Genomic DNA, 13492 nt, shown 5'->3' with positions numbered 1-13492 from the left:
AAAAGTTGGCTATTAGTACTGCATCTAGAACTTCAGCAAAAGGACAGTTTGAATTACACTTTGATATGATATTACATAAATAGATTTCCACTCAAAATTCTAGCATCAGACATTTAATCTGTATGTGAATTTAACATAAAGTTAAAATAAGAAAGCTTTTACATGCTGTACTGACTCATTAATTTTGTATGTATCCTCTGAATGCACAACTCAAAATGGCACACTGTATCTTAAAAATAAATTAATACCATGTCTTCTGTTCATTTGAAGCTGACTTCTCAGCTTTTACCTCTAACATACATGGTGGGATTTTTTAATCCAAGTTGCAAGAAGCTACGCTATGTGAAGCCATGATCTGAAATAGGCACTATACTTTGTTTTATTTCTGTTGACACTAACACACTGTATCTTGTTTCAGGTTTGTAACAGCATGTTTAACAGCTGGGATCAATTTAAAAATCATTTGGTAATACACACTGGTGATAAACCCAACCACTGTACCTTATGTGATTTGTGGTTTATGCAAGGCAGTGAGCTGAGAAGGCATATCAAAGACATGCACAATATTTCAGAACGAATAGTGACAGAAGAAATTCTTCCAGTGGAAGCTATGGAAGCTGAACCAGTAACATCAATGACTATAATAGAACAAGTGGAGCAAGTCCATGTCCTACCAGTAATTCAGGTACAAGTGGATCCTGCACAGGTAACTGTGGAAGAGATGCACCAGGATCTCATACAGGACAGTCAAGTGAAAGGCACACAGATAGAGGAACTGCAAGAACAAGTGCAAATTAGTTATTTAGAAGTTGAACACATTCAGACTGAACAAGGTGCTGAAGTTCATGTGGAGCAATTACATGTTGGGCATGTAAATCGAATACAGATGGAAGAAGTACAGGCAGAACTTATAGATGGAACAGACCTTGAACAAGTAGAATATGAAAGTGTTGATCAAAGAGAAGCAGAAGAAAATGAAATTAGTCAAGTAGATGATGCAGATATGGAAGATCATGAACAAGCTGAAGACTTAAAAACTCAACAATTAGTGGACACAGAATGAAAAGGTGAATAACTAGGACAAATAACCACACTGCAGCTTTAGGAATGAAGTACCCAATTATTTTTGCTAGCTTTTACATTGGTTTTTCAACCAATGGTCAGTGGTCACCTTTCCAATATGCTGTCCTTAGGAAGCGTGATATGTAGACCAAAGTTAGTTTTCTTCATGTACAACTAAACCTCTCATATGTGAAAAATAACTTTACCATTCATGTAATGCCATGGAACAGAAACCACCACAGATTTCTTAGGATTTTAATAATGAATAGCTTGTATCATTTACATCATCCCTGGGTATATGTAAAAGTAACTTTGCCTCTTTTCCTCTTGCTATAGAAGCAAACTGTTATAGATTTGCAGGGTGTCTGTGGCAGAAGAATCAGTTAAATCTGGTGGGTTCTAATGTGTGTCTTGGTTTAGGCAGACAGGTATCTGCTAGGTAAAATTACAATCAGAGGCTCTTTGGCAAAGATTTGGGAAATAGGAATAGCAGTTCTTTACTAGTATGTAATACAAAGCAAACAAACACAAAAAAACTCCCCCCCCACCAAACAACTACAGCATTAATGACAAACGACAACAGTACCAAGAACCTTGAGGGCTCTGTTTCACAAAACCCAGGGCAGTTTGGTTTCGGTGTCCCTGCAGGATCCTCAGAGCACCAAGCTGAAACAGTGGAAAAGTCCCGGGCTGGTAGCTGGGATGGCAGGGTGTCTCCGAAGGCAGGGGCAGGATGTCCCGGCAGTGCAGGGGGTGCAGGGTCACGCTGTAGCAAGGGGAGCAGTGCAGAAGAAGCCGATGGCGAGGCAGGGCCTGGACCAGCTCCCCGCGGGTGGCCGGGAAAACTCAGGATTCAGGCCGAACCGGTGATAGTAGATTTCCCAGGACTGGATCCCTTTGGCCACAGTGAAACTCCTCCAGCCAGCAACAGCCGTTCTCCGCTCGGCGTCCTTTGCGGCGGCTGAGCTCCTCGAGGAGCGGCAGACACGCGTCTCCCCGAACGCTGGAAAAAGAAAAGCACGCAGCTGCCTCAAGCTTTGTCTTTTACCTGCGTTATCTCCCCCTTCCACCTTTTGTCCACCTCTTTGTTTCGGTTAAGTACTCTCAAGTATCCAACACTTGGTCTCCTTGGTAACTTGTGGGGAAAAAATTCTTTAGAGAAAGAAGGAACAAACCTAACCCCCAACAAAGTGGATAATCAGGTACCTGTGAATTTTCTGGGCAGACTGCTGTTTCGTAACAGCAGTCCCTAACTTTCAAGCTGGGGAAAAAACATTGTTGCTGGATGTCTCAGAGCACAAAAATACTGTGCCTTTTCAACAGGGGTGAAATTTCCACAAAGCTCCTAGAGAGAGTGTTCAACCTAGTTCAATAAAAGGCAATGTTATAGTGCTTTATATTTTTGCTTAAAATTGTCAGCTACTGATTTAGGGGTTTTTTTTCATTAAATTTAGGAGGGGATGAGGGAGGAAACAGATTCCATATGGAGGCAGCAGGACACTCTAAAAGGGACACTTTAAATTAGGCAAAGCTCAGTAGAATCTATGGTAAACATGAGCTGGAAGAAAGCTACCAGCAGACTCTTCTTTTATAAATTGCCATTTTTGAAAATGAATATTTTTAAACATATAGAGAAGGCTTGTCTATAGGGTATCAGGTTCCTAACTTTTTAAAATTAAATTCTGACACTTGACACAAAAACCTTGTACTAAAAGTAAAAGCCATAGGTATGAATGCTAAAATGTAAATTAAAAAGTAGGAGTGTAAATATTTTAATCAGTATTAGACAACAAAACAATAGCATCCATGAAATACTGAATTATTTGCTTAATCCAATAAATTAGGAACAACTGACTGTCATTTACAGTGCCAGATCCCAGTGGCAAGAATCAATACAATTTTAATAACTTTGCAGTAATGACCTATTAATCTTTAGTTTGTTTAGAAAATACTTGTCTGGCTCTATGTTTAAGGATGCTAAGAACTTCCAATTCTCAATTATTGCCTTGAGATTAGAGGTGCCTCCCTACTTCGGAAAAACTTTGTTTTCAAAGCCCTAAGTAAAGGGAAGAATTTTTGCAAGGATGTTCCCTAATGCTGTAGATCTTGCTTAAAATCAGGCTTTTCTATTCAGTCTTCTCCAAATGCAAAATTATTTCTTGAGATTTGTGCTTTTATTTAGTATCATTCAAAATGATTCTTGTGTTTCATCGTAGCTAGCCTTGGAAAAACTGTTGCAAAACAAACGAATCTCAATTAAAATTTCAAACAATTCAATTAATGTAACTTGCATTCTCTTTTTTTTTGATGTTTTGTATTTTCTGAGATGCAAATAATATGGGATGAGATTATGTGCAGAGGAAAAAAATGTGGCCTGATGTTAATCATGAAAGTGAAAGATAGCTGTTGGATTTATACCTGGCTTCTGATAAGCCTGTCTGTTGATAACATGGAGGGGGTGTAACTTGCTTAGCTGCATAACTAAATTTTTAGGCATTTATGCATATAGACATCAGATCTGTATCAGTGGAATGAAAGGAACAATCTGGTTGTGTCTAATTAATTAAACTAACTTAGGCAATTTAAGTCAAATGTAAATTGAGCAGTTAGGTGATATTGATAGCAGGGCTATAATTTGGTAAGCACAGTTGGGCTATTTTTTTTTCTGTTTGATCTCCCCTTTTTAACAACAGCTTGCAAATTTGGTAGGAGAGAAATGATGCTTTGTTGTTGTGTTTAGTGCTGCGTCTATACAGACCTGTTGAGCCTGGGTGGGAATGCAGTGGGGGCATGACCAATCCTCTCCTCACCCTGAGGGACACGGTGAAAGGCTCTCCTCAAGTAATAACTCCACTGGGAAGTGTTTCCCTTTGCAACCCCCTCTTCCCTAGAATTTCCTTCCCAAATTGCTTCTACCAGTGGAGTCCCCCATGCCTCCTTACTGCAACTGCAACTGTGGGAGGGATGATTGACTTGGAGTCTGGAGTCTTAGAGAGACTTGGAAGTTCTGATTGCCCTCTGTAACAGCCACCTTGCCATCCTCTTTCTGCCACAAATGTCTGTATAGACATACAGATCTCTCCAAACTATATACCTATGCACCATTGGAGTTCTTCCCTTTAAATAAGTATATACTGCTGGTCTCCAGAGTGCTGTGTTATGCAGGTACTAGTCTGTAGCTTGCAGTGAGGCAGCATGCAGCTGCACTTGTTGCCTGGTGTCTGCAGTGGGCTGTCACATGAGGTGAATGCTTGAATTTATGCTGAATGAAACTAATTGGCTAAAGCCCTGGGGTCTAGGCAGTGAGAAATGGAAAAGTTGGAATAAACAAAAACCTGTGAGGTGTGTCTGGATACAAAATAAAAAGTGAACATTAAATTGAGACTTGTGGATTTATATACAATATTCATGAGAGGCCACAAGCTACTTCTGACAGAAGGGCAGGGAAAAGAAAGGGAGCTGATCAATAGTTTGAGATCTGCTAAGTTATTCACACAATATAAGAAAGGATTAGCTGCTTTTTTTGAAAATAGTTGCAAAAGCATGTTTCATCTGCAGGCTTATGAGGGTGGAATTGGATGTCAGTCCTGTGTGAGATGGTCACTAGAGGAGGATCATGCAGCTTCTGCTGTTTCATGCTTGCAGTGGAATTTTTAATTAGCTAATGGTGCAGAATATGGTAGTCTTACACAATTTCTGTAACCCAGTATTATTTCAAATGAGGAAACATTTAAATAGATGCTTAATTGGGTTGCTTACTTTTAAGGACTGAAGTATCTGTTCTATAGGGACTATTGTGAAAATGTAACATGCAGTTATATTTTTTTTATTTCTAACAAGTTCCTTCTTAAACTGTAGTGTTTCCTTCTAGAAAATAATTTTAACATTAAAGCAACCTGTTTCCAATGAAAATACAAGTAATTTGTAGCTTGTTAAACACTTGGCAGCTCAGGCAGGTACATCAGAAGCTGGAGCTCAGTAGCTCAAATCTTGTAAAGCTTCAGCCATGTCTGGACCTAACTGTGGGAGCATGCCTGTGTTTGCATCCTGGTCACAGTTTTGCATGCGGCGTGAGTAATGCTCTCACAGCTCCCTCGTACTTTTTTCCCTAACTGGAACCTTGACATCTATAAACATCTCTGCTGGGACTTGTCTTTCCAAATCCTTTGAGAGCTTGGTGGCCTGTTGAGGAAATAATTTGTACCATTAAAAGATCTAAAACTAGAAAGGGAGGTGCAGCATGTAGATCCTAGGGTGAGGGTCTCTAATGTGGGGATACAAGGACCCAGAGGGTGTAAGTGGTGTGCAGGGGGCTATGCCTGGCAGGTGATAGCCAGTCGTAGCATTGCAGCCCATCACCACTGGAGCTGTCCAAGGTTTTGTAACAAAGATGGCTGCAGTGACTTCCTAGCCTGGACTGCAAGCTTTTTCAGTGTCTTGGGTTTTGTACAAAACCCAAGACACTCAGCCAGGGTGTTGGGAGTTGGGCAAGAGGGGGATGTGAGGCAGGGAGATCTGTCCCCATCTCATGAGAAGAGTGATGGCAGGTGATTGGCAGGGGCTGCAGCAGTGCTGAGTCCCACAATCCCAGACAGGCCTCCTCTGCCCAGTTAGCCTGCTGGAAGGTTGAGAGAGGCAGTGAGGCACTGCAAAGCCAAGGCTGGAGGCAATGGGGAGGGAACCAGTTTTCAGGTACATCAGTGGAACCACGGCACCAGTGGTGGCCAGCTATGCCCCCTGCTCAGGTGGAGATCTGGCCCCTGGAGGTGGCACTGCCTCAGCCAAGTGTCCCAGGCTGGTCCTCATCAGATTCTACCAATGTATTGTTGTGGGAAACTGAGGCTGAACCACTGCACATTGCCAGCTTGCTATGAACATGCATGGACTCCCCACACCCATACGTGCTGAGTTTTGTAATTCTGGTGCTCTTCCAGCACAACTGGGTCTTGAACTTTTGCCAAGGTGTTATGGGTTGACCCTGTTTGAACAGGTGCAAAACAAGCCACTCTATCACTCCACTCCTCAAGTGGACATGGGAGAGAAAATATAATGAAATACTCATGGGTGGAGATAAGGGCATTGGGAGATCACTCACCAAATACCATCATGGGCAAAACAGCTCAACTTGGGGAAACTAGCTTAATTTATTATCAATCAAATCAAAGTAGGATAGTGAGAAAATAAAAACTAAATCTTAAAACATCTTCCTCCAACCCCTCCTTTTTTCTGGGCCTAACTTTACACCCAAATTCTTTGCCTCCTCCCCCTCATCAGTGCAAGGGGACAGGGAATGGGGCTGTGGTCAGTTCACACATTCTCTGCCACTCCTTCCTCAGGGGAGGACTCTTCTATTCCAATGTGGGTCCCTTTCCACAAGGTCAGTCCTTCAGGCACAGCCTGCTCTGGCATGGGCTCCTTCAGGGGCTGCAGGTGGTTCTCTGCTCCCCCATGGGCTGCAGGGGCACAGCTGCCTCACCATGGGCTGCACCATGGGCTGCAGGGGAATCAGCTCCGGCACCTGGAGCACCTCCTGCCCCTCCTTCTGCACTGACCTGGATGTCTGCAGAGTTGTTCCTCACATATTCTCACCCTGCTCTCCCAATTGCTGTTTCACAATTTTTCTTCCCTTCTTAAATATCCCAGAAGCACTGCCCCTAGAGATGTTTTAATAATTTCAGTAGTATTTGTTGCTGCTGTTTAAATTTGTATGTTAATTTGCTTAGAGAAAGTATACTGGCTAAAGGCAACTTCTTTCTTCATAAAGTTACTGGTAGAAGATCCCACATTTTTCTAATGCTGACTTTCCTTTAACATATTTTAAACAAAATAAACTGTTTCCATTTGTTCCCTTCAGCTGGAGGTCTAATTCTGCATATCCTTTGCTGGGGCTGTAATCTGATTCATGAAAATGTTGTCATATCCTGGTGCTTTGCTCTGAAAAAGGAGCAGAGAAACCCACTGGCTTTCAGGGGCCATGCTGCAAGAATGGTGCTTCATGGGCAGACTTGACTGGGGGCACACAAATGAACTACACAGAGGTGAGGGGAGAAGAGGGTTTTTTGCTGTTAAAATTGAATAAACGAGAGTGCCAATGTGGTTTTAAATTGTTATTTACATGCAGATTATTTGAAAAACTTTTTTTTCTGACACCCTCTTCTTATGCTAGGGCTAATTGGAGCCTGAAGCCAAAACATTTTCAGTCTAAGAAATCCCATACTGTATTAAATATATGAAGCATATGACTAATTCCATGGAAGAAACTAGAACATGCTTCTGTGTTTTCTGGATTGGGGTATTATTCCTTATATTGTGTACTGCTCATATAGCTTTAGAATGGCTGGCACAGCAATTGATAAACAGAATAGCATGTGTCGAGAAATTTGTAGTTTCAAGGCTTTCGCCTTTAATGATATAGACTGATTTTTCAGCTGATACACACCAAATAGATTTGTTGAAGTCATGGGTATGCATATGTTACAGCATGTTTAGATTGCCCCCCTCCACAGTTAAGGAGGGAAATACAGTAAACTAAAAATTGGTACTCATTTTCAGGGAGAGAAGGGTGTTTGTGCATGTGTGTGTAAAACCAACCAGAATTAAAAAGAATTGTTCTATCAAAAAGAGTCCTAAACAATATATATAGCCGTCTTCATTCCCTATTTCATCTCTTTTACTAACATGACCACAGGGAAACATTTTTTCCTACTTTTTTTCTTATGATTTTTTAAAACTATTTTTTGCAGTAATTTTTTAAAAATATATTCTGAGATCTAAAGCAGTTTCAGGGGCTGAGCAACCCCATTGGTGTAAATGACAGGGAATAATTTCATTGAGTTTATTTTTCCTGACCATCTAAGTATCATCACCCATCTTCTAGTGCCTTTAATTCAACTGATGCTTGTTTTCTAAATAGTATCTTATCCCACAAATAGATGCAAGGACTTTAGAATTTTAATTCTAGGCAGTTGATCTGTTTGGGAATCAGAAACTAACGTCTTGTGGAGAAGGACTAGGGGATTCTTGTGGATGAAAAGCTGAACATGAGGCAACAGTGTGTGCCCACAGCCCAGAAGACCAACCGGATCCTGGGCTGCATCGAGGTGTGGCCAGCAGGTTGAGGGAGAGGATTCTTCCCCTCTACTCTGCCCTTCTGAATCACAGAATCGTAGAATGGTTTGGGTTGGAAAGCACATTAAAGATCATTTCGTTCTAACCCCCCTGCCATGGTCAGGGACACCTTCCACTAGACCAGGTTGCTCCAAGCTGGCTCCATCCAACCTGGCCTTGAACACTTCCAGGGATGGGGCAACCACAGCTTCTCTGGTCAACCTGTGCAAGTTCCTCATTACCCTCACAGGGAAGAATTTCTTCCTAACAGCTAATCTAAACCTGTTATCCTTCACCTTAAGGCCATTCTCCCCCTTGTCCTATCACTCCATGCCCTTGTCAAAAGTCCCTTTTTAGCCTTCTTGTAAGCTCCCTTTAAGTACTGGAAGGTTGCTCTAAGGTCTCCCTGGAGCCTTCATTTCTCCAAGCTGAACAACCCCAAACTCTCTCGGCCTGTCTTCATAGGAGAGGTGTTTCAGCCCTGTGAGCATCTTCGTCGTCTCCTCTGGATCTACTCCAGCAAGTCCATGTCCTTCTTTATGTTGGAGGCCCCAGAGCTGGATGCAGTACTCCAGGTGAGGTCTCACAAGAGCACAGTAGAGGGGCAGAATCACCTCCCTCGACCTGCTGGTCACTTTTTCTTATCAAACCCAAGACAGGGTTGGCTTTATGGGCTTCAGGCACACAATGCCAGGTCATGTCATACTTCTGATCTACTAACATCCCAAAGTCCTTCTTGGGGCTACTCTCAACCCATTCTCTGCTCAGCCTGTACTTGTGCTTCGGATTGCCCCAACCCAGGTGTAGGACCTTGCACTTGGTCTTGTTGAACTTCATGAGGTTCACACTGTCCCACCTCTCAAGCCTGTCCAGGTCCCTCTGGATGGCATCCCTTCCCTCCAGTGTCAACTGCAGCACACAGCTCAGTGTCATTGCCAAACTTGCTGAGTGTGCCCTCAATCCCACTGTCCATGTTGCCAACAAAGATGTCAGTGTCGATCCCAATACTGACCCCTGAGGGACACCATTCGTCACTGGTCTCCACTTGGGCATTGAGCTATGGACCACAACTCTTTGAGTGTTACCATCCATCCAATTCCTTATCCACTGAGTGGTCCATATGTTAAATTCATATCTCTCCAGTTTAGAGACAAGGATATCATGTGGGACATAGTCAAATGCTTTGCACATTTCCAGACATCAGTCACCCTTCCTTCATCCACCACTGCAGTAACCCCATCGTAGAAGGCCACCACATTTTTCAGGCATGATTTGCCCTTAGTGAAGCTATGTTTGCTATCAAAAATATCCTCATTATTTTCCATGTGCCTTAGCATAGTTTCCAGGAAGATCTGCTCCACAATCTTGCCAGGCACCAAGATAAGTGATTGGTCTGTAGTTCCCTGGGTCTTCCTTATATCCCCTTTTAAAAATGGGAGTTATATTTCCCTTTTTCCAGCAAGTGGGAACTTGACCAGAGTGCCATGATTTCCCAAATATGATGGATAGTGTCTTAGCCACTTTCTGCACAAGTTCCCTCAGGACCTGTGGATGCATCTAATCAGGTCCCATGGACTTTTCAGGTTCCTTAGATGGTCTAAAACCTGATCTACAATGGGCAGTTCTTCATTCTCCCAGTCCCTGCTTTCACCTTCTGCAACTCAGGCGATGTGACTGGAGCACTTGCTGATGAAAACTGAGGCAAAAAAGTCCTTTGGGGCAATTTACAGGTATTTCCCTCCTGCTTTCAAAAGTGTTGGTGTTTCCTGGTTCTCTGACACTCAGAAGTACATACCCTTCCCCCGGTGAATCTTGTTTAAAACTCTGTTAATAAGTCCAGCCAGCTTGCTTCCAGAACACTCTTTCCCCACCTGGTCATGTGTGCCCCATCAGGTGTCAATATGCCCTGTCTTTTAAAGGTACATCCAAGATCATAGAACCCAGAACCTTGAACATGGCACCAGCCACACAGCCAGTCATTCACCTGATCCATTTATATCCTTCTTCCTGGGTCACACTCTCCAACTAGGAGGATACCATGTAAATAGCTACAATAAGAACATTTCTCTACAGTCAGCTATTTCACTTTTAATACAAAATAGATCGGTTCCACTGATCCTTTATGGAAGAGATCAATTTGTGTCATATTATTTATGATTAGCCTCTTAATCCCTGTAGAAATTCCCATTTCATTCCAGGCAGTTGCATACAACTGCTGGTAGACATTTGGAAGACAACCATGTACCTATAGAAGCTTTTCTTCTTGTCCTTGATGTCCCTAGCCAGGTTTAATTCTCTCAAGGCTATGGCTCTCCTGACCTGATTCTTGGCTGCTCACACAATCTCTCCCTCTTCCTCCCAGGCTACCTGTCCCTGCTTCCACCCTCCACAGGCTTCCTTTTTGTGTTTGAGTTTGTCCAGGAGCTCCTTGTTCATCCATGCATCTTATGGCGTTTTTGCCTGATTTCCTCTTTATTAAGATGCATCACTCCTCAGCTTGGAAGAGGTCATCCTCGAATATTAACCAGCTTTCTTGAGCCCCTTTTCCCTCTAGGGCTTTATCCCATGGCACTCTACCAAGCAGACCCCTGAAGAGACCAAAGTCTGCTCTCTTGAAGTCCAAAAGTGAGCTTCCTGTGCACCCTCCTCGCTGCCCCAAGTGATGCCTAAAGTTTTAGCTTTCATATTTTTCAGATTCTGTGCTGCCTAGGTGTGTAGCTCTGAGCCTCATATTGTTAGTCAGCTCTCTTCACAGGATAGGTAGACAAAACAATCCTTTTCCAGCTTGAGACCAAGGACAACTGTTACAAGTTTCAGGCCAAAAAAAGCATAAACATCGGAGGGCTGAGGGGAGAGAACAAGGAGAATGGAACTTCAGAACCTGAAGCTATAATTGGACAATTAACCCCAAAATGCAAATGGACCAAAACTTATAAAAGTGTGAAACCTCATGACCAGTCATCCATTTTGTAACCATTTTTGGTCCATCTTGGGTTTAGCCCTCGTCAGGCTCTTGTACTGCCCAAGGTGTATAATTTAAGGCCTTTTAATAAATACCTACTTTATTCTCTTAGCTCTGTCTAGTCTCTGTTCCAGGTCAGCCTTGTCAAGGCATCACAATGATCTCGAACTCCACCATTTCATGGTCACTGCAGCCAAGGCTGCCCTTGAGCTTCACATTCCCCACCAGCCCATCTTTGTTGGCAAGAACAAGGTCCAGAATAGCACCTCTCTTCATTGGCTCCTCTATCACTTGGAGGAGGAAGTTGTCGCCAACACATTCCAGGAACCTCCTGGATTCCTTATGCCATGCTGTATTGTCCCTTCAGCAGATGTCAGGGTGGTTGAAGTCCCCGATGAGGACCAGGGCTTGTGAACATGAGGCTGCTCCTGCCTGTCATTACAGGGTGTGGGAAATCAAGGCACAGAAAATTCCCAAAATCTTGTGCATACAGGCCCAGTCATAGAAATGAATACAGGGTTTGAGTTGACCTTGGAAGAGACTTCCAGATTTGGAGACCAGAAGCAAGAATGTGGATTTGTAGTTTAAGCAGAAACATGTTAAGCTAGGTAGTAGAAAGTTTTAAAATTTAGCTATAGAACTAGTTATAAAGGTAGTAAGACGTTATAAGGTGTAATAACGTAGGTTTGTGAGGTGTTATATGATTGTTTAAGAAAATCCGCACTGTGGCAAAACATGTAAGACAACAATAATGATTGGTTTAAAGACACTAACTAACTTTGTGGCAGAAGTTTATTGGTTAATAAATCTTTATAAGGCATTGTAACTAGAGATAGGACAGCTACTGATGTGAAGATGTTCTTAACCTCTCATGAGACTGCTGAAGATAAGAGCAATAAATCATTCTTTTAACACGTCTCTCAGTGGTCCTGTCTTTCGACTATCCCGATAACAGGGCCTCATCCACTTGGTCTTCCTGGTCAGGTTGCCTGTATCAGACCCCCACTATAACATCCCCTGTCCCTGCCCTCCCTTTAATCCTGACCCATAAGCTCTCCGTCAGTACTGCATCCATCCCCAGTGTCATGGTTTAACCCCAGCTGGCAGAACTCCATGCATTCCAGCTGGTCACTGGCAGAGAGGGAGACACCCCCTCAACCTCTGACTTTCCCAATAAAGCAAGTAATTTTTTTCTTCCTTTTCTTTTTTAATTTTCTGTACCTTATTATGGTTATACATATTAAATAATACTACAAGCAGGCAATAGTGGAACTTAAAGCACTGTCCAGCTTCCTGATTTTTTTCCTGAAGCATAAAACCAGAGATGCTTGTGGTAGGTTGACCTTGGCTGGATGCCAGTTGTTCACCAAGCTGATCTATCACTCCCCTCCTCAGCAGGACAAGAAGGGGAGAAAATAGGATGGAAAAAACCTCATGGGTCAAGATAAAGGGAGTTGAATAAAGCAAAAGCAAAGATCATGCACATGCAAGCAAAGAAAAGAACAAAATATGTTCTCTCCTTCCTATCAGCAAGCAATGTTTGTCCACTTCCCAGGAAACAGGGGTTCAGCATGTGTAGCAGCTGGGGGCAGCTGGGCTTAGATTCTGAGTGACAGCCAATTTAACACTAAGCAACAGAAATGCAGAGCCAATGCAGCACTATTATTTCGGTCATGCTCAATAAGAATTACCAGAATTATGGATTCACAAGTAGTGACAGACACTATGTCTGATTGTGCCCAATGAACTCTCACAGCTGGACTAGAAGTTCAGTTGCATTCACTAAGCCAGATGCAAAATAATGTTTATTGAGCAACAGAAATGCAAGTTCTTACTGGATTTCCAGTGATAAATACACTGTCTGCAGAAGCACATATGAACACCTAAAATATGAATAATACAGCTGGCAAGAAATACATTAAATTGCAAGGTTGACTATATAGAACTAAAGGTAAGATCACAAACTCAAGCTTGATTTCTGAATTTCCTGAAAAAGTACTCAGTATACCTAAGTGTTCGAGTCTTACCGAATAGGCGTCCCTATGGGGTAGGAGATGGGTACAATCCATCAACTGTCCCAGGACACACAGGTGGAATTTCCTCTCACCTCTCTTCCCACTTAAGATATATTTATGGTGTTTTCTTGGATGAAGGGGAAAGGTAGTTACAGTTGACACCATTTCATGTTTAGGTGGAGTTTGAGTGACTTTAGTCATTAGCATATGTGGGGGCGTGAAAAGTAATATGTATTTCGTGTAGTGGTTTTGGTTTGCCAATTTGAGATTTCCCAGCCAATGCACCAAATAATGTGGTGGGTTGAGCACTGGCCAAATGCCAGGGGCACCTGTCGCCCTGATTTTT

The 13492-nt window shown here is 42.7% G+C and overlaps 1 protein-coding gene across 6 annotated transcripts in view; it reads left to right on the top strand.

Moving 5' to 3' along the window:
- LOC136302540 (zinc finger protein 131-like) overlaps window positions 1–7816 on the top strand; it is a 37239-nt gene extending 29423 nt beyond the window's left edge. For 3 of the 6 annotated variants that reach the window (XM_066206012.1, XM_066206013.1, XM_066206014.1), the window contains one exon: window positions 419–7816. In XM_066206012.1, coding sequence (XP_066062109.1) covers window positions 419–1063 — 645 coding nt within the window. In that variant the 3' untranslated portion in view covers window positions 1064–7816. The remainder of the gene's footprint in view (window positions 1–418) is intronic. The other 3 variants (XM_066206015.1, XM_066206016.1, XM_066206017.1) reach the window with 1 other exon arrangement.
- Window positions 7817–13492: the final 5676 nt, after the last annotated feature.

The sequence above is a fragment of the Chamaea fasciata genome, unplaced genomic scaffold, assembly GCF_029207755.1.
Source record: "Chamaea fasciata isolate MVZ Bird 193981 ecotype frontalis unplaced genomic scaffold, bChaFas1.0.hap1 SCAF_29, whole genome shotgun sequence".
NCBI lineage: Eukaryota > Metazoa > Chordata > Aves > Passeriformes > Sylviidae > Chamaea > Chamaea fasciata.
Note: the sequence above shows the minus strand (reverse complement) of the source record. Positions and strands in the feature narration are given on the sequence as shown.